Genomic DNA, 26,190 nt, shown 5'->3' with positions numbered 1-26,190 from the left:
GGTGGCGCAATGGTTGAGAGTCCGCCTGCCGATGCAGGGGACGCGGGTTCGTGCCCCGGTCCGGGAAGATCCCACATGCCACGGAGCGGCTGGGCCCGTGAGCCATGGCCGCTGAGCCTGCGCGTCTGGAGCCTGTGCTCCGCAACGGGAGAGGCCACAACAGTGAGAAAAGACTATGCTTGATACTGTTGATTATATGTGAATTGTGAAATTCCTATTTCAGACACAAATTGGGGAAAAGAATGTGACTTCTGCGTTTGAGGCAAATGTACATATATGATTTGTGGAGCAGAATTTTCTTTCGTTTATTTTTGCTTGCATTAATGATTGCAAGGGATATATATGTACACATATTTTTTGAAAAACTTTGAACTTTGGATTTAATTTTCAAAAGAATATGGATAGAATCCTATACTTATGAATTGGGTAGAATATTAATTTGCTTCTTTTTTCCTAAGAATTAAGTGGGAGAAGTTTGTAAAATGCTGAAGAGATTGTAAAGTGATGTGCAAATATTGTTAAAAATATGTTGTTTCCAGGCCTAATTTCATTTGGAATCTATTAGTTACAAAATATAGGTAAATAAATGTATTTTTAAAAGTTGAAATACTAGAACATCATTATCAAACATTAGCAACTAGAATTTGAGAAATCCATAATTCCTTCTCGAACACAGTTCTATCACTTTTTAATATTAATCATTCAGTCTTTTAAAATGCCTGTTATTATGAATTTACATCATAGTATTTATGTGGTTTTGTAGCTTTTAAAAAATTAATGTGTAGTTAAAATGTATACACAAGCAGACACTGAAATATTTATAAGTAGTCTGGAGATAGTTTTGGTTGTCACAACTTGAGGAATGCTTACTAGCATCTAGTGGGTAGAAGCCAGAGATGCTGTGAAACATCTTTTACAATGCAAAAGGCAGCCCCCACACAGCAAAGAATTATCGGGCCAAAACTGAGGCTGAGAAACTCTGCTCTAGCAAGGAATTTGCTGTCTTTGTCCTCTTCATCTTTTTTATTGTTTTTGTTATTTCTGATAGCTTACTGTCTTGATTACTCAAGTCACATAAACTCCCCATATTCTTATCCTGTTGAAGCCTTCCTCCTCCAGTGTTCTGTGCACTACAGTTAGGAAAAAAATTTTTTTCCAGCATTGCCCATTCTTCATCTTTGAGTTTGCATTTGGGAAGAAAATCTGATTCTCTTAATTTATAGTAGTGATTGAATGACTGATAGCCCATGAGGATTATCTGAAAACCAAAGCAAACCAGTTTCTTGTTAACCCAGAAGAGCCATGGATTAGCAGGATTTTAGTTTCTGTGGAAAGATGCTTTGAGGCACTTAACCAGTAGCTTACTCTGCAAATCTCTCTTCAGAATTAGTTCTATTCAACTTCAACTTTTCACAATTTATTTTCTTCAAAATTTTAACTCATAAGTACTCAAAAACTTTCATGTCTTTTTCATAACTCCATCTCTCCCTCCCCTTATTGTCATTGGTAGCACCTTTGGCAGAATTGTTTTATCTACACATCAGATTTCCTGGAAGGAGGTGGAGGCAGATGGTTTGGGGTACAATATGGGAGAAGGGTGGGGTGCTGAGAGTAGGTTTAGGATAAAATGCAAAGTGTGGGGTAAATATATATCAACATTGCAGTGGTAGCTGGAGCCATTTTGTGTGTATGTATGTGTGTGTGTGTGTGTGTGTGTGTGTGTGTATGTGTATGTGTATGTGTGGTGGGCTGAAAGTCAAAGTCCCTTCTCTGTACTTATGTTTGCATTTACTTGAAATGGTGTAAAGGCATTTCAAATCAGCATAGAAATCTAAATTATGTACGTATTCCACTTTTGGATTTTTAAGTTGTATTTCATAAGTAGTTGAAGTTTAATACAATTGGTAGGTTTTCACTATTGATGTTTTATGTCCTTTGTGATGGATTTAGTTTAAAATTTATAGTTTATAATTTCACTTTGAGCCAGCTAACTTTACTATTTTTAATTCTTAGAGACGAGCATATCTGAAAAAGTGGGTATGTTGGAATATGCTTATAATTGTAGACATTCTCCTATTTTGAGCTTTCACTTGTAACTGTTAGGTGTAGATATTTGTAGAAAATGATTTGACTGGTTTCTAGTGAAGAAATAGATACTGTGGCTTAAGTTTGAAGTCACAATTTAGAAGTAACTTTTCCAAGACTGCAGTAAAGGCACTTAAGTATATTGCTGAAATATAGGACACTATAGTTCCTGGAAGTCTACCTTTGTCATACAAGAGAACAGCTTTGTTAATGGTATTTAGTGCTTCAAGATCAGAGTGAATACATATCAAATATAAGAAGCATTGGTCAACCCAGTGTGATGCCTCAGACACAGTTGATGACTCAAGTTCCTTAGGAAGGAAATACACTTTAAAGTTGTGGAAAAATGCTCTTGGTTCCTAATTTTAAAATTACACAAGTGAAAAGTCTGTAGAAAACAACTTGATTACAAGTAATTTTTCTGACGAATGGAACTGTGCCAGCCTTAGCTTATTCTTACACATCCTCTCATTTATTGTAATTGAGTTTTTCTGTAAATAGGGAGATATGTAATGTCAAAAGATTTTTGCAGATTTCTTTCCCCCATCCTTAAGACTGTACTGTCAACTTTCTTTGATATTAATAGGAAAACAAGTTTATTTCTTACATAATATTGCTCTCCCACAAAAAGGTGTTATCCACCATCAGTAAGATATACTCTGTTTTTTCCCCCGATGTTAATGAAATTTTCATTCTGCGTTTTTTTGCCCTATTCTTTTTTTTTTTTTTTTTTTTGTGGTACGCGAGCCTCTCACTGCTATGGCCTCTCCTGTTGCGGAGCACAGGCTCCTGACGCGCAGGCTCAGCGGCCATGGCTCACGGGCCCAGCCGCTCTGTGGCATGTGGGATCTTCCCAGACCAGGGCACAAACCCGTGTCCCCTGCATCGGCAGGCGGACTCTCAACCACTGTGCCACCAGGGAAGCCCGAGGAAGGAAGCTTTTGTTTGCAAGCATTCCTGAGAAGTAAGATGCTGCCTACCCATGGAATATGGGAAATAATCATAATGGTTAGCATTTATGGTATACTTACTATATTCCAGGTATGATTCTTAAAGTATAATGAGGTTGTTAGATTCTGCCTTTGTACGAAGATTGGGTCATTTTGCCATCAGAGCATAATTTAGGCTCTTTGTACTTACAGTATTTGAGCCATTTGACTTTTGGTCAGTCAGGTTCTTTGAAAGGTTTTTTGTTTTTCTTCGTTTTTTTTTGACATTAGAAAATGTTTACAGTTAAGACGGGAGAAGCACCTTAGAGAACATTTTATGCATAATACCATTTCAGTTTTGTCACAAATAAATTTATACATGTATTCTTTTTTTTTTTTTTTTTTTTTTTTCGTTACGCGGGCCTCTCACTGTTGTGGCCTCTCCCATTGCGGAGCACAGGCTCCGGACGCGCAGGCTCAGCGGCCATGGCTCACGGGCCTAGCCTCTCCGCGGCATGTGGGATCTTCCCGGACTGGGGCACGAACCCGTGTCCCCTGCATCGGCAGGCGGACTCTCAACCACTGCGCCACCAGGGAAGCCCCCTATACATGTATTCATTTTTTAAAAGCTTGAGGACAGATACTAAATCTCTTGATGGTGAGATATAGGTTATATCTTTTACAAAAGTATCTATTACAAAACTTTTGTGATACGGAAAAAGAAAAAAACATTTTTTAAAGTTGGATTACCTTTAGTAAATACCATTATCCTGGTGACTTTGAAAACAGTCACAGGAAATAAAATAGTGTTCTCAAATTGTGGAAAGGGAGAGAGCGCCTTAAGATCTCCAGTGGCAAGGAGACCGAGTTGTTTTTTCTATAGAACCTGCTGGCCATTTTTCTGCCATTCTTGTATTGTAGGTGATTTTTTGTGTGTGTGTGTTGCTTTACTTTTTTAGGTTTTTTGTTTTGAAAATTAATTATATGTTTTCTCCATCTTATAGGTCCAGTCCAATTATTCTTCTACCAATTTTACACATAGGCATTTGCTTGATATACTGTTTAATTTTTCCTAACTTTTTATCTTAAAAATGTATGTATTTTCTGAAAAGTTGGAAGTATATATAGTCCAGTTAACATTTATATACCTTTAACCTAAGTTTATTAGTGATTATCTTTCACCACGTTTGCTTTATCGCTCTTAATATGTATTCTTTTTTTTTGTTCTGAACCCCCTAAAGTAAGTTGATACCCTTAAAATCTTAAGTATGCATCTCGTAAGGTTAAGGACATTGTCCTTACATGACCAAGAAGATTCTTTTTTATTTTTTAATTGTTCAAATTTCCCACGGAGCTTGTAGGTACTAAGTACCATATGAGTTTATTATATGTTTTGTGAAGGCCAGATTTCTGGCAACTACAACTAAGGACTAGAAAGTAAAACACTGTTGGTATGCTTTTATGTATAGGTAAAAAAGAGTAATAGTAGAGAAAGGAGACATTGACAGAATAACTACACAGCAGGATGGAGCTATTTTATGTAGGAACAATGGCACAATAACATAATAGCTTAGAGCTTATCATATCATTATGACCTCTTAGGTTGAAGATGTTAATAAGGGTGAGCCTGGCTCAAGAAGATGTTAAAGTAGAGGGGAAAAAAAATCAGTAATGGTTCAAAAGGAAAGATATTAGGCACATAGATAAACCCCAATTATCTAGAAATTTTGCTCAGTGGAACCTGTCATTTTCCTTTGATGTCAGATTACTAACATCTTACTGTACTCTAGGTTAAATGTAGTTTATTTTCATCATTGTCTAGTAACAGATCTGTTTCTCCATTGTTAAGGACTTTACATGATGAGAACGTCTTCAGTGAGTATTCTATTCTTTATCAGAAGGGAGAAAAGGAGTTAAAGATTGCCGTCCATTGAGTCCTTCCTGTTACCTTCCCTGTCATTCATGTTGCCTGCTTGGGTAATATATCAGTGATAAAAGAAGCTCCAGTTATGTATTCAGGGGCAGCAGCAGAACATTAGTTTTTTTGCATTGTTTGTTGTTGTTTTGTTTTTTACTCCTAGACTTGTAGGCTATGATTCCTTTTGTACAGATCTATTTCATCTAAATAAAGGATTTAAATTAGAGGATGAAAATAGTAGTCTGTTATGGGCCACAAATCACATGTTAATTTAAATGGCAACAGACCTTTGGAAGAAGAAGTTTCTGTGCTGGTACTTACTTATTAGGTGTGTTAAATAACCCCTAATATGATGATGACCCCTATATTTGTATCTCCAGCCTAGGACTCTCTTGAATTCTAGACTCCTGTTTCCCAGCTACATCTCCAGCTAGATGTCTGGTGGGCATCTGAAACTTAACATGTCCAAAACCAAACCTCTGATTCCTCTTACCCCAGTCTTTTTTCCTGTAGTCTTTCCCATCTCAGTAAATGGGATCTCCATTCTTAAGTTGCTTAGGCAAAAATACTTTTGAGTTATCCTTGATTCCTCTTTTCACTTACACCCTGCATGCAAATCCTGTCAGCTTCTCCTTTAGAGTATATGCAAATTTTGACAACTTCTCATTAGCTCCACTGCTACAGCATCCATCTCACTTTAATTGCCGTAAAACCTGCTAACTCTTCTTCCTGTTCTCTTGTTCTCCCAGTCTCTTCTCAACATAGCAGTCAATGTGATTGTGTTCAAAAGCTGCTTTGGTCAAAACCGTCCACTGGTACATTGTATACTTTAAAATGGTTAAAATGGTGAGGTTTATGTTCTGTGAATTGTACCTCAACAAAAAAGTAATAGCAAAATGAATTAAAAAACCCATTCAGTGGCTTAATATTTTAAGTAAAATCCAAAGTCCTTATAGTGGCTTCTAAGGCCCTACCTGAGGTACATGTATGCTTGTTCTCCCTACCTCCTGCCCCCAGTCCTTCCCCACTGTTCATTTCTGCTCCAGCCACACAGAGCTCTTTAAAAATTGCCAGGCTTGCTCCTGTCTCAGGGATTTTGCACTTGCTGATCCTTTTACATGGAACAGTTTCCCCCTTAGATTGCTGTATTATCTACCCTCTTTCTTTTTTAAGTTAAAAAAAAATTACATGGTGGTGAAATACACGTAAAATTTACCAGCTTAACCATTTTTAGCTGTGTGGTTCAGTAGTATTTAAGTACACTCACATTGTTGTACTTTGCTCTCTTTCTGAGTCTTTACTGAAATATTATGAAGTCTTCTGATTACCTCATATAAATACATACATATAATACAAACCCCTTCCTTGGCATTCTCTATCCAGTCACCCCGTGATAACACTCTTATAGCCATCCCAAGTTGTTTACTTGTTCACAGGGAACTCTATTCAATATCCTGTGATAACCCATAATGGAAAAGAATATGAAAAAATATATACGTATAACTGAGTCACTTTGCTGTACGGCGAAATTAACACACCATTGTAAATCAAATATCCTTCAATAAAATAAAATAAATTGATTATGCGCCGAAAAAAATGAAGTTATTTACTTGTTTGTCTTACTGTCTGCCTTCCTTCTCTAGAATAAAGTTTTCTAAGGTCAGTAATTTTGTTTTGTTAGCTGCTATATTCCCAGCATCTAAAACAATGCCCATATAGTATATAGTGCATATAGTAAGTGCCCATTATATGTGCTGAGTGAATAGATGAATGATTACTGAACTAGATAATTTCACTTTTTATGAATTACATAAGAATTCCAATTTTCTAAGAGTATGTCTGGAAAAAAAGCCTTCAAAGCTTATAATTAATCTTTTTTACTTTAATTGACTTTAAAATGGAATGAAAATACCATTTTTGTTAGTGTATTGGTTTTGCTCATTAGTTTTATATGCCCAGTTAATTAAAAGAATTAGGTAGGTTGAATGGGTTAAAATATTCTTTATAGAAACCAAATTGCTTTTTCTCAACTACTATGTGTTCCTGTTAAAAAATATTATTAAAGCACTTAGCACTTGTCATTCACTGCAAAAATTAGACTAAAAGGTGAAATGTAGAACGTCTTCATGGTTATCTGATTTTACTCAATAAAACTTGTAAACTTTGCTATATTCCCAAGATGAAACTTTAAAAAACCCATTTTCATTTTAGGGTAAATTTAGAATCACAGAATGTTTGAGCTAGAAGGAAGTTTTGGGAACTTCCCTGGTGGGGCAGTAGTTAAGAATCCGCCTGCCAATGCAGGGGACACGGGTCCGAGCCCTGGTCTGGGAAGATTCCACATGCCGCGGAGCAACTAAGCCCGTGTGCCACAACTACTGAGCCTGCGCTCTAGAGCCTGTGAGCCACAACTACCGAGCCCTCATGCCACAACTGGTGAAGCCTACGCTCCTAGAGCCCATGCTCCGCAACAAGAGAAGCTACCGCAATGAGAAGCCCGTGCACCACAATGCGGAATAACCCCTGCTTGCCACAACTAGAGGAAGACGGTGCACAGCAACGAAGACCCAATGCAGCCATAAATAAATAAATAAATGTATAAATAAATAAATTTATAAAAAATAAAAGGAACTTTTGTAGTTTTGGGTGGATCGCTTAACCTCTCTGTGCCTTATCCTAAGATTAATTGTACTTGCCCTGCAATGTTGTTATGAGGGTGAAATGAGAGAATACATTCATTAATTAATTTAACCATAATTTACTGAATTCTTACCTGTTATGTACTGTACACTATTCTAAGCCCCTTATATATATTAAGTAATTTAATCCATATAACAACACTTTTAGGTATAGGTATTGCTATTTCACTTACTTTACAGACAGGGAAAATGAGGCACAGAGAGGTAGGTAACGTCCAAGATCACTCAACTAGTAAGTGGCACAGTTGGGATTCTAACACGTGACTTATAAATAAAGATAATGCTTGCTAAACTGTTGAAACATAAAGTAAGATATGTTGACCATATACTTCCACGGTTATTGAAAAACTTCGTTACGAAAAGGAATGTAACATTTTTAACTGTTCAGAAAGTCATGAAAAATGGTGATGAAAGCTGCATAGGTAATTGCAGAGACAAATACCTGAAATGCACTCATTAGCATCAATAGAAGATTAAAAAAAAACTTACCTAGCGAATAGATCTATAACAATTTTAATTTTAACAAGTAGCACTTTGCAAATACTAGACCTGTTAGAAATTCTGATGCTTCTTGGATGAGTATCATAGATCGCATTTTCTGATGATTGATGGCTTTCTTATCAGCAAGGTATAGGCTGCTTTCTTTATAAATTCATATGAAAAAGGAAATTTCCGTGAAACGTTGAGTGGATTCATTAATTCTTACAGCAAACATGTTTTCTTACTTTGTTTAGGTAATGAGGGTACATCATTGAACAAATCAAAGTCCTTGTTCTCGTGGAACTTCTGGTGGTAGAGGGATATGTCAATAAAAAATAATATGAAGAAAGAGGAGGATATTAGAATGAGTATGATTGGGACATAAGCTTTTAGATAGGGTGATCAGAGAAAGCTTCTGAAGAAATTTTGTAGATATCTGAATGAAGTGTGCCAACCCTGCTTTGGGGGAAGATGTTCCAGGCAGAGGGACGATAAAGAGACTAATGTGGCTGTAATACACAGAGTAAAGGGAGAGTGGTAGAAGATAAGGTGAGACCCGTATGGAAGTGGAGTGGGGGAATGCAGCCCCTTATGAGGATCATCTTCAGCATTATAAGCCACGGTTATGACTTTTTTTTTGAGATTATAAATCATGATGAAGGCTGTGGAGGGGGAACAGCTAGTGAGGGGGGTGGGTGAGGGGTGGAACATTTTGAGCAGAAGAGTGACACAATGTAACTTTATTTGAACATTATAACTCTGACTGCTGTGTGAAAAATAGACTGTCGGGGGTCGGGGGCAGGAATGGAAGCTAAGAGGCCAGTTATTTGCAATGGTTTTTGATAGTCTAGAACCTTTTGAACCTTGCTTTGTTTGGCACATTTTCAGCCTTATGAATTCCATCTCCTTAATTTAGATTCCCCAGCCTTTCAGTTGCAACTAGGACACAGGCATGTAAACTAGTCTTCTGAACTAGGCTCCTCTAATCAGAAGCATCACTGGAGACCTGGATTCTGAACTGAGCAGACATGTATGCTTGCTGAAGTTTTGCCAATAGTGTGCATCTTTCAGACTGTTTTGACAGATTTTTCCCTAGTTGTTTTAAGGTTGTGTTTCTGGTACAAAAGTGGGATTGGAGAGGCAGGACAGCGTTGGTGTTTTTCACAAGGTATTTTTGGGGTAATTATGGTGTGTGCTGCTGCTGCTTGGGATACCTGGATAATCTTAAGGAAGATAAAATGGAGAGGGTTCCAGTATATTGTCAAGTAGTAGAATATTACTTCAAGTAATAGACTATTGTATCAGAAGTATGGGAATTGATTAAGATCATAATGGAGAATACTTTAGTGTTTATGGAAAAATCTGTAAGTTCTGGATCAGGTTTCCTGTGTAGGATTTGCATGTTGGGATCACTGGTTGTCATTTACTCTTTTATATCCCCCCAACTTTTACTACTTATGTCTATCCTATCAACAAAAATATACTGCTGAATAATGAGTCATTATAGGATGCTTAATAAATAGTTTCTTGGAGGTGAGTAGAATGTTGATTTTATTTATTTTCCTGAAGGGAGGACAAGCTGGACTATTTTGAATTGTCTTTGTTTTAGATTCTGGATTTTTTTTTTTTTTTTGAAAAAGTGTATAACTTAGGGAAGAGTAAAAGAAAGGCCAAATACCCATATGCTTACCACTTTGACTCACCATTTTTCTTTAAAAAATTTTTAATTAGCTTTATTGAGGTATAATTTCCATACAATAAAATTCAACAGTTAATTTTGAGAAAGGTATATAGTTGTTTAACCACCACCACCATAATAATAATAATAATAATAATATGGAACATTTACACTAACCAGTAAAGTTCCCTTGTGCTCTTTGCAGTCAATTAAGAATCCTTCTGATTTCCCTTTTCATTTCTTCTTTGACCCAAGGGCTATTTAGAAGTGTGTTAAGTTCTCAATATTTGGGAATTTTTCCAAGTATCTCCTACTGATTTAATTGCACTGTAGTCAGAAAACATACTCTCTGATTTCAGTCTTTTAAAATTGATGGAAACATGCTTTATGGCTTAGAATTAAGGTCTATCTTGGTGAATACTCCATGTGCCTGTGAAAAGAATATATACTCGATTGTTGGGTGGACTATTTTGTAAACGTTAATCAGGTCAAGTTGTTTGATAGTGTTCAGTCCTTATTTCTTGTCTACTTGTTCAGTGAGGAGTGTTCATGATTTCCAACTATAATTTACAGATTTGTCTACTTTCAGCTCTGTCAGCATTTTTAATTTTTAAAAAATTGTATTCCTCGTTCTTTTTAAAAAAAAATATTTATTTAGGCTCTGCCAGGTCTTAGTTGTGGCCCGCGGGATCTTCGTTGAGGCATGTGGGATCTCCAGCCGCGGCATGCGGGATTTTTTTTTTCTTTTTTTTTCTTGGTTGCGGCATGCATGCGGGATCTAGTTCCCCAACCAGGGATTGAACCTGGGCTCCCTGCACTGGGAGAGGGGAGTCCTACCCACTGGACCACCGGGGAAGTCCCCCCGTCAGCTGTTTCTTCACATACTTTAAGCTCTGTTATGTGATGCACATTTAGGATTGTTATGTTCTTTCGATGGGTTATGAAATGTACTTTTTAAAAAAATGTATTTATTTTATTTATTTTTGGCTAAATTGGGTCTTCGTTGCTGCACGCGGGCTTTCTCTAGTTGTGGAGAGTGGGGACTACTCTTTGTTGTGGTGCGTGGGCTTCTCACTGCGGTGGCTTCTCGTTGCGGAGCATGGGCTTTAGGTGCACGGGCTCAGTAGTTGTGGCACGCAGGCTCAGTAGTTGTGGCTCACAGGCTCTAGAGTGCAGGCTCAGTAGTTGTGGCACATGGGCTTAGTTGCTCCACGGCATGTGGGATCTTCCTGGACCAGGGCTCGTACCCATGTCCCCTGCACCGGCAGGCGGATTCTTAACCACTGCGCCACCAGGGAAGCCCCTGAAATGTCTTTTTTTTAATCCTTCTTTTTTTTTTTTCTTCCTTTGGTTGGTTTGTTTTAAAGTTTACTTTGATAATACTGTAGGCACTCCAGCTTTCTTGGATTAGGGTTTGGATGGTATAACTTTTACCTTTTTTTTTTTTTTTTTTTTTTTGCGGTATGCGGGCCTCTCACTGTTGTGGCTCGCCCGTTGCGGAGCACAGGCTCCAGACGCACAGGCTCAGCGGCCATGGCTCACAGGCCCAGCCGCTCCGCGGCATGTGGGATCTTCCTGGACCGGGGCACGAACCCGTGTCCCCTGCATCAGCAGGCAGACTCTCAACCACTGCGCCACCAGGGAAGCCCCCTATTCTTTTTACTTTAACTCATCTTTATTTTTGTTGAAGTATCTTTTAGACAGCCTGTATTAACATTTTCTTTCTTGAAAAATAATAAAATGACTTCCATTTAATTATGTTTAAATCATTAACTTTTAATGTAATTATTGATAAGATTGAGTTTAAAACTACCATCTTACTGTTTGTTTTCTGTTAGTTCTATCTGTTCATAGTCCTTTTTACTCCTCTTTTTCTATATTCTTTGGGATTAATTTGCTTTAAAAAATGATTTCATTTTATCTCTGATATTGGCTTATGTGATATACCTGTTTAGTATATATTTTTAGAGGTTGTTCCTAGGGTGTACAGCATACACCTGTAACTTAAAAATGTATACCTTTAAATAAAATACCACTTCATTTATAGTGTACTTTCATTTCTCCTCTCCTCCATTGTGCTGTATTATCATACATTTTAATTCTATGTGTGTCATAAATGCCATAGTACATTGTGTTTCTTGAACACAATCACTTAATTTTGAAAGAGATTAAAGAACGAGAGAAGAAATCATTTTTATTTTCTCATTATAGTCATTGTTCCTGTGTCAACACAGGTTTGTGTCAGCACAGGTTTCCAGCTGGTATATTCCTTTTGCCTGAAAAACTTCCTTTAACATTTCTTGTAATGCAGGTCTACTGGTGATAATTGTCAGCTTTGATGTCTGAAAAAGGGTTCATTTTACCTTTTTTTTTGGTTCATCTTCATTTATGAAAGATATTTTTATTGGGTATGGAATCTTAGGTTGACAGTTTTTTTTTTGTAGTACTTTAAACATGTTGCTGAATTATCTTCTGTCTTATGTAGTTATGCTGTCATTTATACCTTTGTTCCTCTGTATGTAATGTGTCTTTTTCTGTAGCTCCTTTGGGTCTAACCCACCAGCTGATTTTAAGGGTTTTTTTGTCTCTAGTTTTCAGCTGTTAGCCCATGATAACTTTTAATTTCTTTGTATGTTAATTCCATCATCTCTATAGTCTCTGTTTCTAATATCTGATTTTTTCTCCAGTAATATGAGAAAAAGACATTTTCCTGATTCTTTACATGCATGGTAATTTTTGATTGGATGCAGATCATTCTTGATTTTTACTTTTTTGTGTGTGTTTGATTTTTGTCTTGCCTTTAAACACTGTCACATATTTTTTGGTGTACAATTAAACTACTTGGAATCAGTTGAGTCCTTTGGAAGATGGCCTTTAAGCTTTGTTAGAGTGGATCCCAAACAGCCTTTAGTCTGTGGCTAATTTTGCCCCGTAAATAAGGTGATGTATTCCTGAGGGCTCTACCCAATGCTCCGTATATTACAGGTCTGTCTTCTCTGGATGGTGGGAATATGAACACTTCCCAGCCCTATCAATATAAACTTTTAAGATTGTTCTGCTTACTCTTTTTGTGGTTTATTTTTTTGGCCTGGGATAGTTGATTCTCTCACATGATCAGATATGAATCTGCCAAACATGTAAGGGGACCCTTCTTTAGATCTCTGAGCTCCTTTTCTGTTAGCTTCCTTTTCTTTGGCACTCTGACCCACAAATTCTAAACGCCTGGCCTCTCAGAACTCAGATACGTGGCTCCTCAATTCAGCAAGACCAGCAGGCTCTGTTTGGGTTCCTCTGCCCTGCATATTGACCTGAAACTGCCTCTGGGTAGTTAAGTTGGGCCAATTGTAGATCTTATCTCATTTGTTTATCCTCCAATGTATTTTGTCAAGTTTTCTGAATGTTTGTGGTGGTAGGTTAAATTTAGTTCCTCTTACTCCATTATAGTCAGAAGTGGAAACTGATAGCAGTTGTGTTCTTTTTCTTTTTTGTCCCACTCTGAATCACTTCAGTGAAAATTATGCGTGTTATTTTACTCTTAAGTACTTCAAAGTACATCTCCCCAAATTCAGATTATTCTCCTACTATATTACCACAGTGTTGTTGTATTGAAGAAAATTAACAAGAATTCCTTAATATCATCTAAGACTGATTGATTCCAGTTTGTCCCGGATTGTTTCTAAGTGTTTTTTGTTTTCCTTCTCAGTTGGGTTTTTTTCTCTTTTGCTTTTTTTTTTTTTTTCATTATTTTTGCTCTGGTATGTTTCGACATGTTCATAGTGGTGTGGCTCTTCTTTGTTCTGTCACTTTTTTTCTGTGACAGAGTTTGTGTTTTACCTACTTCTGTGCAGTCAGGACTCATGACCATATACAACCTTTTTGAGAATTCCAGGGCTCTGTTCTCTTGAGATTTTCTTAAAAAGTGAATTGTATGGCTTATGAGGGTTAGGGGCAGCGTCTGGAGTTCAGTGTGCTATGCTTTGACACTTTCTCATTAGAGTATTCTGTTTATTTCCTTGGCTGCTTCTTTGAAAGATATACCATTAGGTTATACCCAGTGTTGTTTTAGTACACTGGTTCTCTTGAAAACAAGAAAAAAAAATCCTCTGATTTGTAGCTATTTCTAATTTCAGTAGCATGAATACTCTACCCATGGCTGATTTCAAGCTACCAACATGTCACTGAACACAGTTGGGAAGAGAATTGGCACTCGTGAGTCCGTATCAGCTAGCCCTAACACACACTAGTTATATCCATTTCTTACTTGGTTTTAGTTCTTGAGGATTTTTTTTTAATGTGGGAGGGTGGGCTGCTTTTTATAGTTGTTTTTTCCCATGGTTTTCCCATTGTTTCATTAAGTATTGGAGGGAGAAACTGCATAATACAGTTTCATTTAATACATTTGTTTTTTGGCCGCACCATGTGGATTGTGGGATCTTAGCTCCCCGACCAGGGATTGAACCCAGGCTTCAGCAGTTAAAGTGCTGAGTCCTAACCACTGGACCACCAGGGAATTCCCTCATTTAATACATTTTCTTCAATAATTTTTAAAGTATTACCGTGACCATATCATAAATACTGATATTTAGGCACAGTTAACAAAGAAACATAGGTCTTTTATAGAAGCTGATACTGAAGTGGACTTGTTAACTGTATGTCCCTGGGTAGCGTTTTTAACTTTCCCATTTAAACCCAGTGAATTATGTTTTATCTCAATTGTAAAGATTCTGAAAGTCATCACTCAGATCCTTTGTAAGTGAAGGTAAACATTATGTTGCTTCATAAAATTCCTTTGTGTGTGGCACAGAGAAGAGACGACTTTGTTTAATAACTCTCCCAGAAGTGTTACATCCATTCAAATAATTGAGCCGTTATCACATGTGCTTCACCAGAACAGCCATAGTTACTGTTTTAAGTTATCAGAGGTGGCAAAATGCTTTATCTGCATTGTGACTTAAAAAGTTGACTTTTTGGTGCCGAAAAAGGAGTGGACGCAGTAACTTTGCAAAGCTAAGTTTGTACTATGACTATTCAGTCCACTTAAAAGAAATACAATTCAGTAATCCTACTTTGATTTTGAAAATGAAAGACCTACCCCAAAGTTCTCATAGTACAACTTCCCCATTCTTGATTTTTTCTTGATATTTTATCTTGTGTGAGGTATTTTTAAAAAGCCACATACAGACTCAAAGATATTTTTAAGGAATATGGAAGATGCATTGGTACAATATATAATTCCATTATTGAGTCCTGATTTTTAGAAGTTCCATACTGGGAAGTTTTATTTTCTCTTATACCTTGGGTTCACTATATTTTCTATGCTAGTTGTAAGATTGCTTTGGATTCTAGTTTCAGACTCCATTTCTGTCACCTCTCTTGAGAGCAGTGCATTCAAGAGTATGGTGAAGTGAGTCAGTATTTTATTTTATTTTATTATTATTATTTTTAGGAGTCAATTTTATTTTATTTTGAATTTTTGAATTTTATTTATTTTTTTATACAGCAGGTTCTTATTAGTCATCCATTTTTTACACATCAGTGTATACATGTCACTTCCAATCGCCCAATTCATCACACCACCATCCCCACCCCCTGCCACTTTCCCCGCTTGGTGTCCATACGTTTGCTCTCTACATCTGTGTCTCAATATCTGCCCTGCAAACCAGTTCATCTGTACCATTTTTCTAGGTTCCACATATATGTGTTAATATACGGTATGTGTTTTTCTCTTTCTGACTTCACTCCTGTATGATAGTCTCCAGATCCATCCACGTCTCTACAAATGACTCAATTTTGTTCCTTTTTATGGCTGAGTAATATTCCATTGTGTATATGTACCACATCTTCTTTATCCATTCATCTGTCGATGGGCATTTAGGTTGCTTCCATGACCTGGCTATTGTAAATAGTGCTGCAATGAACATTGGGGTGCATGTGTCTTTTTGAATTAATGGTTTTCTCTGGGTATATGCCCAGTAGTGGGATTGCTGGGTCATATGGTAATTCTATTCTTAGTTTTTTAAGGAACCTCCATACTGTTCTCCATAGTCGCTGTATCAATTTACATTCCCACCAGTGACTCAGTATTTTAAATTGAATGGTCTTTTCATGCTAGACTTTGTGCTAAGCAGTTTACTTGCATTTAAGTTATTTACTTTTGTCTCTATTTTACAGACAAAAAAAAAAAAACCCTGAGATTTTAAAAAAGTTTAATAATTACCCAGATCATGTAGTTATGGTGAGGAAATGTCAGAATTCAAACCTAGTTCTGTCTTTATTCCTGAATGTATGGCCTCAATTTGTGTATATAGGTCTCAAAGACAAGTGTGAGAGAAGGCAAAAAAGGAAGTGGAGGAAAGGGAAGAGATGGTGATGACTATGAAAAATTTACTGAGCTTTCACTGTATGGTAGGTACTTTGCTGATTGCCACACATGGCTTAAATCATTTAATCATTGTAACAGCCTTAAAAAAGAGGTATTCTTCTCTGTGTTTTTCTTTCTTTCTTTTTTTTTTTGCGGTATGCGGGCCTCTCACTGTTGTGGCCTCTCCCGTTGCGGAGCACAGGCTCCAGACGCGCAGGCTCAGCGGTGTGGCTCACGGGCCCAGACGCTCCGCGGCATGTGGTATCCTCCTAGACTGGGGCACAAACCCGTGTCCCCTGCATCGGCAGGCGGACTCTCAACCACTGCGCCACCAGGGACCCTTACTTCTCTCTGTTTTAAGGGTGGGAAAATGAAGTTGAGTTTTCCACTTGATCAGGGAAACAAGCTAGTAAATGAAGGTAATGGGATTCAAACCTAGAGAATTTTTTTATTCTAATAAGAAAATGCTTGCCATAAAATTTACTATCTTAACCATTTCTGGTGTACAATTCAGTAGTGTTAAGTATATTTACCTTGTTGTGCAGTCTTCAGAACTTAAACCCAGATGACTTAAGAGTTTGTATCCTTAACCATATAATGACAAGCAACTGACTGCATAAACAGAAAATTTAGTGATGGAACATTTAGGCTTTATGCAATACATTAGGCGAGAAGCAATGGTTTTTAATACGCTGGTCACCAAGTGGTGAAGGACAAGATCCCCAAGAGAGGGGAAACAAATGAAGCGAGACCTATGATTGTTCCAGCTTTCTGCCTGGAACGAATTTCCATCTGCAATTCATTCGTGCTACAAGAGGGAACCTAGGTGGAGACGAACAAACTCTGAGTTGAGATGGAATGGGACCAAAGCAGCTAGAGTTTGCAGACAATATCAGAATGAAGGGCGCTACATAGAGAGAGAATCCCTGAGATCTGCAGAGGGTTCCCCTGGAGTGTTTGGCAGAGTATTGATCAGTGTGTATACGTGAGGAAATTACCTGAGGCCAGGGAAAGAAACAGTGCCCTATGTTCACGTAGTGCAGGAAATAGTACTTGTTCTTACCGGCCAGGTGGGAAAAACTCATGCCATGATTTGTGGAGCATTGCATAGAGTACTCAGATATGTCTTGCCCCAGTGGTAGGGAATAAAATTAGCCCTACACTGAACCCTGCTCCAGACCCATGTAACAAATCATAAAGGCAAGAGCCAAAAGGGTCAAACTTTCTAACTACCTTTACTTTGTCCTGTAACAAAGCCTAAGAATATTTATAAGAATACAAAAAATGTCCAGCCCCTACAAGGTGAAATTCACAGTGTCTGCCATCTATTCAGTGAAAGATTATGAGACATGCAATGAAGCAGGAAAACACAATCTGTAATGAGAAGAATAAGCAGTCAATTGGAACCAATCCATAACTGTCATGGGCATTAGAATTAGCAGACAAGAACATTAAAAGAGTTATTACAACTGTATTTCATATGTTTAATAAGTTAAATAGAGACCTAAAAGGTATAAATAAAACAGACGGAAATCTAACTTCTGCAGATGAAAACTACAATGTTTTCAATGGAAAGCACACCAGATGGCATTAACAACAGGTTAGACATTACAGAATATTATTGAACTAGAAGACAGCAGTAGAAACTATTCAAAATGAAACAGGGAAAAAAAGAATTTTTGATAAATATGAAAAAACCCATCAGTGGGCTGTGGGAAGAATTTGAGTGACCTAATATACTTGTAACTGGAGTCCTTGGGTGGGTGGGGGTGGGGAGAGTGAAAAAAATTGAAGAAGTAAGAGTTGAAAAATTGTAAACCCACAGACCCAAGGAGTTTACTGAAACTAAAGCTCAGTAAATATGAAGAAACCAAAGCACGTCAGAATCAAATTGCTCAAAACCAGTATTAAAAAGGAAAGTCTGAAAAGCACTAGGGAGGGAAAAGACACATTATATTCAGAGGAGCAATGGTAAGGATGACAGATTTCTTGTCAGAAGGAATATGGGTGAAAAGAGAGTGGAGCAAGGTTTTAAAAATATTTAAAGAAAAAATACGAACTTGTCGACCTGGAATTCTGTGCCAATGAAAATATCTTTCAAAAATGAAGACAAAAATAAAGACTTTGAGACATCCAATATCTGGAAGAGCTCTTCACCAGCAGAAGAAATTTTAGAGGAAGTTATCTAGGTAGAAGGAAAATGATACCAGATGGAAATATGGATCAACATGAAGGAATGAAGAACCCTGGAAATGAGAAAGAGAGTTTTTTCCTTGTTATCTAAATCTCTTTAAAAGATAATTGTCTGTTTAAACCAAAACAATTACAATGTATTATGGGCTTTATAAGACACAAGTAAGTAAAGTATATGATGACAATAGTCTAAAGACCAGGAGGAAAGAAGTGAAAGTATAGTAATGTCAGGTTCTTATACCTGAAGTGTTATAATATCATTTGAAGGTAGGCTAAGTTAAAGATGTATACGTATAAGCCCTAAAGCAACCACTAAAATAACCAAACAGAGAGTTTTGCTAATAAGCTAGTGAAGAGGTAAAAACAGAATCATAAAAAACTAATTAGTCCCAATAAAGGAGAAGGGAGCAGAGAAAAGATGGGACAAACAGAAATAAATAGCAAGATGATAGACTTAAACCTAACCACATTAGTAGCTACTTTAAATGTAAATGATCCAAACACTCCAATTAAAAGGCAGAGATTATCAGATTGGACAAAAAGGCAAGACCCAGCTCTATGCTGCCTACTGTGAACTCACATTAAATACGTAGGCACAAATAGATTAAAAATAAAAGGATGGAAAAGAGATATCATGCCAGTCAAAAAAAAAAAAGAAAAAAAGGAGTGCTATATTAATATCAGACAAAGTAGATTTTAGAACATAGAATATTGCAAAGAATAAAGAAGATCATTTGATAATTAATAAAGGAGTGAATTAATCCAAAAGGCATAATACATAATAATCTTTGACATTTATGCGTGTAATAATAGAACTTCAAAAATCAATTAAGCAGGGCTTCCCTCATGGCGCAGTGGTTGGGAATCCGCCTGCCAATGCAGGGGACACGGGTTCAATCCCTGGTCCGTGAAGATCCCACATGCTGTGGAGCAGCTAAGCCTGAGCACCCCAACCACTGAGCCTGAGCTCTAGAGCCCACGAGCCACAACTACTGAAGCCTGCGTGCCTAGAGCCCATGCTCCGCAACAAGAGAAGCCATGACAATGAGAAGCCCATGCACTGCAGCGAAGAGTAGCCCTTGCTCACCACAACTAGAGAAAGCCCACGTGCAGTAACGAAGACCCAATGCAGCCAAAAATAAATAAAATAAATAAATTAAAAAAAAAGAACAACAACAAAAAATCAATTAAGCAGAGAACTGCAAGGAGAAATAGAGAAAAAGTCATAATTACAGACAGAGATTTCAATACCTTTCTCTCAGTTATAGAACAGGTAGATAGAAAATCATGAAGGGTATAGAAGATTTGAACAACACTGTCAGCCAGTTGACCTGGTTGACATTTATAAAACACTGTACTCAATAAGTGCAGAGATTGACATTTCTAGAACACTCATCCATTAACAGCAGAATATACATTCTTTTCAAGTGTGCATGAAACATTGCAAGGATAGACCAAATTCTTGGTCATAAAATAAGTCTCAATGTATTTAAAAGGATTGATGTCATACAAAGTATGTTCTCTGGGTATAGTAGAATTAAATTAGAAGTCAGTAACAGAAAGATAACTGAAAAATTCCCCATATTTAAAATCTAAATAACAGACTTCTAAATAGCACATGAATCATAGAAGAAATCAAAAAGGAAATTAGAAAGTATGTTGAACAGAATGAAAATGGTAACACAGCATAACAGAATCTGTGGGATGTTGCTAAAGCAGTATTAAGGGAACATTTATAACACTAAATACCTGGATTAGAAAAGAAAAGTCTTAAATCAATGGTCTTTACTAAAAAAAGAAGAGTGATTAAACTCAAAGTAAGCAGAAGGAAAAAAAGAAAGATCGAAGTAAAAAATAAAAAAATAGAAAGCAGAAAAATAAGGAAAATCAAAGGAATTACACGTTGGTTCTTCAGAAGATCAGTAAAATCAGTAAATCTCTAGCTATCCTGATCAGGACCAAAGAGTGGAGATACAGATTACCAATATCAGGAATGAGGGAGGTAACATCACTATAGTTTCAAAAGATATAAAAAACATAATGAGGGAATATTATGAACAGCTTTATCTCCATAACTTCAACACCTTAGGTAAAATGGACAAATTCTTACCAAAGGTCACTCAGGAAGTAGATAACCAGATTAGCTGTTTATATATCAAATTGATGTCATTAATAACCTTTCACAAAGAAAATTCCAGGCCAAGATGGCTTCACTGGTGAATTCTATCAAACATTTAAGGAGGAAATAATACCAATTCTACATACATTTGTCTAGAAAATTGAAGAAGAGGTAATACTTTCAAGGTCTTTTTTTTTATACTGATACCAAAACTTGACAAAGACAGTCCAAGAAAACTACAGACCAGTGTCTCTCATGAACATAGATAACAAAAATTCTAAACAAAATTATAGCAAATTGAATCCAACAGTATTATAAAGCATAATATACTATATTCAAGTGGGATTTATATCAGTAATGCAAGGTTGGTTTAACATTAGAAAATGAACAATTTTTTTAAAAATTGAAGTATAGTTGATTTGCAATGTTGTGTTAATTTCTGCTATACAGTAAAGTGATTCAGTTATACATACATACACACACACACACACACACACACATATACATTCTTTTTTTATTCTTTTCCATTATGGTTTATCACAGGATATTGAATATAGTTCCCTGTGCTATACAGGAGGACCTTGTTGTTTATCTGTTCTCTGTGTAATAGTTTGCATCTGCTAACCGCAAACTCCCACTCCACCCCTCCTCCATCCCCACCCTTGGCAACCACAAGTTTGTTCTCTATGTCTGTGAGTCTATTCTGTTTTGCAGATAAGTTCATTTGTGTCATATTTTAGATTCCACATATAAGTGATACCATATGGTATTTATCTTTCTCTTGCTGACTTACTTCATTTAGTATGATATTCTCTAGTTCCATCCATGTTGCTCCAAATGGCATTATTTTGTTCTTTTTTTATGGCTGAGTTGTAGTCCATTGTATATATGTACCACATCTTCTTTACCCATTCATTTGTTGATGGACATTTAGGTTGTTTCCATGTCTTGGCTATTGTGAATAGTGCTGCTATGAACATAGGGGATGCATGTATCTTTTTTTAAAATTAAATTAAATTTATTTATTTAATTTATTTTTGGCTGCATTGGGTCTTCGTTGCTGCACGTGGGCTTTCTCTAGTTGTGGTGAGTGGGGGCTACTCTTCATTGCAGTGTGTGGGCTTCTCATTGTGGTGGCTTCTCTTGTTGTGGAGCACGGGCTCTAGGCGCACGGGCTTCAGTAGTTGTAGCATGAGGGCTTGGTAGCTGTGGCTCACGGGCTGTAGAGTGCAGGCTCAGTAGTTGTGGAACATGGGCTTAGTTGCTCTGCAGCATGTGGGATCTTCCTGGACCAGGGCTTGAACCCGTGACCCCTGCATTGGCAGGCGGATTCTTAACCACTGTGCCACCAGGGAAGCCTGCATGTATCATTTTGAAATATAGTTTTGTACAGATGTATACCCAGGAGTAAGATTGCTGGATCATATGGTAACTCTATTTTTAGTTTTTTGAGGAACCTCCACACTGTTCTCCATGGTGGCTGCACCAACTTACATTCCTACCAATAGTGTAGGAGGGTTCCTTTTTCTCCACACCCTCTCCAGCATTTATTATTTGTAGACTTTTTAATGATGGCCATTCTGACTGGTGTGAGGTAGTACCTCATTGTAGTTTTGATTTGCACTTCTGTAATAATTAGTGACATTGAGCATCTTTTCATGTGTCTGTTGGCCATCTGTATGTCTTCTTTGGAGAAGTGTCTATTTAGTTCCTCTGCCCATGAAAATCAGTCAATTAATTTTCCATATTAATAAACTAAAAAGAAAGAACCATATAATCATCTCTTTAAAAATTTATTTACTTATTTTTATTACAGTATAGTTGATTTACAATGTTGTGTTAGTTTCAGGTGTACAGCAAAGTGATTCATTTATACATATTTTATATATGTGTATTTTTTCAGATTCTTTTCCCTTATAGGTATAATTCCCTGTGCTATACAGTAGGTCCTTGTTGGTTATCTATTATAATCATCTTAACTGATGCAGAAAGAGTGGGTGACAAAAGTCAACAACTCTTCCTGATAGTTTTTATCAGCAAAGTATTAATAGAAGATAACTTTGTCAACCTGATAAAGGACATCCTAGACAAACCTACGGCTAACATCAAAACTTGTGTGTGTGGTTAAAATTCCCATTATAATAAGTTTTTAGGGACTTTCCTGGCAGTCCAGTGGTTAAGACTCCATGCTTCCACTGCAGGGGGCACAGATTCGATCCCTGGTGGGGGAACTCATATCCTGCATGCCACACGGCATAGCCAAAAAAAAAAAGTATATGAAAATAAAGTACTAGGATTAGTGAAACAGTTTCATATTTATAGATATTTGAATAATCATGGAACCATATTAGAACTAGAATGGGCCACAAGATGACATTAATTTAAATTGTTTATTTTTTATAGGTCAGTATGGAAATCCTTTAAATAAATACATTAGACATTATGAAGGATTATCTTATGATGTGGATTCATTACACCAAAAACACCAGCGTGCCAAAAGAGCGGTTTCACATGAGGACCAGTTTTTACGTCTAGATTTCCATGCTCATGGAAGGTGAGTAAATTTATGCTGACTGTGTCTGAAGTTCCCATATATTCAATCTATATTAAGAGAAGAAATTTATACCCTTAATTTTCCTTCTCTAATGGAAAGGTCCCCATTTGGAAATTCAGCCTACACTGAAATTTGGTGTATACATTAAAAAATGTTTTCTTTTAAAATGGATTGCCCTTTTTATGTTGTTAAGGAAACAGTCACATTTAAATGTTTTTAGGTTTATGAATCAGATCCTCTGTTGTATTATCAGAGGATGTGTCTTTAAAGAAGAGTCTATGTTTGTGGTTCAGCTAATTTTATGTGTTTTATGGCCTATGTGTCTGTTCTCTGGTGCCGAGAGTGAAGATAGCTAGTTGTAGGCTATTAAGTAAGTCATTTAATTTCTCATTAACTCAATTTTATCAGCTCTAAAATGACAACTTGTAGACAGATGACCTACTGTACTGCTTAATTCTCAGACAGAATTGTTAAGGAATAAAGAACAGGGAGCCAAGGGAGAGAGGTGAAAAAAAAAATCACATTTATTTAGTCCTGTTGTGTTCCAGGTACCGGATGCTTTATATGCATTTTCTTTTTTAATCTCTCTACACCCAAACAAGGTAAATCTTTTTATATCCAAGGAAACTAAGACTCACAGAAGTTAAATAACTTCTTTAAAGTTACGTAGCACAGATTTTACCTGGACCTGGCTGATTCAAGACCCCATATTATTTTTTTCTTTGTCTGTTAGGAGTATTCAGATACAAAATCTTCAAGTATTCTTTGTCAGATTCTCTGCCTTGCCTGCTGTAATGAATAAGTCTATTCCTTTTGTACTTTTTCTACAGTTGTAACCCTGATTTATTATTCACCTCCTAATAGGTTTCCCAGCTTCCATTCCATTTATCATTAAAGCTATACTATGTACTGCTACAAGATGACTCTTCCTTAAATGCTTCCTTTTTCATGTCAGCTTATTGCTCTAAAGTCTTCAATTAATGATTGTTAGCCAGATTTCTTAACTGGGCTTTCAAGATTCTTTGTAAATTAACTCAAGTCTATTCTAAACTTACTTTGTTCCACTTCCCCATATTGTGTCTGTTTCATTCAGAATGAGCTTCTCATTGCTGAATATACCATGTACAGTTTGTTTCCTGTATTATTTATCTTAAATTCTGATCATCTTTTAATACACATTCAAGTTCTACTTCTTTGAAGCTTTATTTACACCTTCCTCTGAACCTTTAAATTACTTACTTGTGCCTTTGGCATTGGTTCAGTATCTCTTCCTTTTCATGGGTGCATTTCTTGTTTATTTTTCTGTAACTGTTTTTTCTTCCTCACAGGCAGACACATGCTACTATTTAGTGTCTGCTATTTGCTCTTATATTATAGACACTCAAGAAAGATTTTAATGGATGAAAAAAATCAGTTAATAAGAATTGCTATGAAACAAAGTATTTTGCACATGGAAATAAATGCATTACTTAACTTAATTTCCATATTACAAAACAATGATCATTATAGAAAAAAGTACTTTCAAGTTATAAAATCTACTTTGTTTTGAAGGAAGAAAATATTCATTTCAGGATCTGTTCTAGATAAAAATTCTACTGATGGCAAATCATGTAAATTTTTATGACCCTTAACCTCAGAAAAAATTTTAATTACCCATTCTTTATTGGTACCATGAAATAATAAGCAATCATTAAGCCTTCCTAAGTTTTTAGTAACTATCTCAAAGTAAATTTAATGCTGTATTGCAGATATCGTGTGACTGCCAAAAGGAAAAGTTGAGATTCTAGCTGCCTTTGGTTTGGATACCACATTTCTATTACATCATTAGATTTTTATTAGCTCCATTACATAATTCATATTGAACATATGGCAAAACCAAATCCCTACCTCCTTTTGTTTTTTTTGGTACATGTGTGAGCGTAACTGAGAGAGAGTGTACAAGTACACGCTGTTATTTAGTTATTCTGATAGGAGCTGCAAGATGTGCGTAAGTCATTGTATAAGAAGAAAATGTGATATGGTGCTTTACAGATAAAATGCTGTAGGTATTCAAAGGGAGGAGGACTTACTTCTAGCTGAGGCTCTCAGCAAAGGACCTGGACCCAGGAAATCTCATTCTGTGTGTTAGTGATTATCTTAGGTACTTTTAACAGAAATCTGTTTAATTAACTGTATACATATACTACATTTTCTAGAATAGATCTGAATTCAGGAATTTAATTTTGTTGTCTCAATTATTATACTTGTATATTCACACTGTCTCAGAGTTTGTGTCCTAAAACATGGTTATTGTAACTATCTTATAACATACCTTAGTTAAAAATGTGATGATCTCATAGTTTTATTTCTCCCTTTCCTTGAAATAGGCCTACAAAAATGACCTTGATAAATATAATTATAGATTTCTTGCTAAGTTTCTTCTCCTTCTCCACCATATACAAAATGTTGGTTTTGGGTACTAGCACAGCCTCTCTAGGGTGTGTGTATGTGTGTGTGTGTATGTGTCTTTCAGTATTAAAATCATTCTTTGTTCTGTTTGTTTTATGCCTAAGCACATGAACACAATTCTTTCAACCTGGCTTCCACGTTTCCTAAATAAGAAAGGGTGGTTCACATCCCATGTTTACAAATATCAGTGTTAAATGAAGGGATGTCGAGATTCTTTAAGCCTAATGTCCATTCTTGAGAATTCCATGAAAAACCATTGCTCTTTTTTTTCCCTTCCAGTTTTATTGAGATATAATTGACATATAGCACTGTACAAATTTAAGATGTATAGCATAATAATTTGACTCATATACATCATGAAGTTAACATTTTTTTTTCTTGTGTGTATATGTATTTTTAAACATTTCCTTCATGTTTTGTTTTCCATTATATACTTTGGACAGTCAACTTTATTTTCTGGTCTTCTCACGACTTTGCTAACTTTACTGCCTTTCATAGATTTGCATTTGAGTAGGAAGCTACTTAGTAAAGAACTTGTGATTTTTATAGGAAGTATAATATATGTATTGAAACAGTCGTAAACTGGGTAGAGAAAGGAGTACTGTGGTGATTTGGAGCCTGAATGGTGTTCCCTTCTGAGTTGGCATGTGTTATCTAGAGATTCTTTTGAGCCTTAGCTTCCTCATTAGTAAAACCTTGAAGTTTGGATGAGATAATGTTTAAGGC

The 26,190-nt window shown here is 36.4% G+C and overlaps 1 protein-coding gene across 3 annotated transcripts in view; it reads left to right on the top strand.

The window, feature by feature from the left end:
• ADAM10 (ADAM metallopeptidase domain 10) overlaps positions 1-26,190 on the top strand; it is a 110,679-nt gene that overhangs the window by 5,738 nt on the left and 78,751 nt on the right. For all 3 annotated transcript variants that reach the window (XM_073801083.1, XM_033851740.2, XM_019947162.3), the window contains exon 2: positions 22,866-23,016. In XM_073801083.1, coding sequence (XP_073657184.1) covers positions 22,866-23,016 — 151 coding nt within the window. The remainder of the gene's footprint in view (positions 1-22,865; positions 23,017-26,190) is intronic.

Source organism: Tursiops truncatus, chromosome 2, assembly GCF_011762595.2.
Source record: "Tursiops truncatus isolate mTurTru1 chromosome 2, mTurTru1.mat.Y, whole genome shotgun sequence".
Lineage (NCBI taxonomy): Eukaryota > Metazoa > Chordata > Mammalia > Artiodactyla > Delphinidae > Tursiops > Tursiops truncatus.
This window is presented reverse-complemented; position numbering and strand designations above follow the sequence as displayed.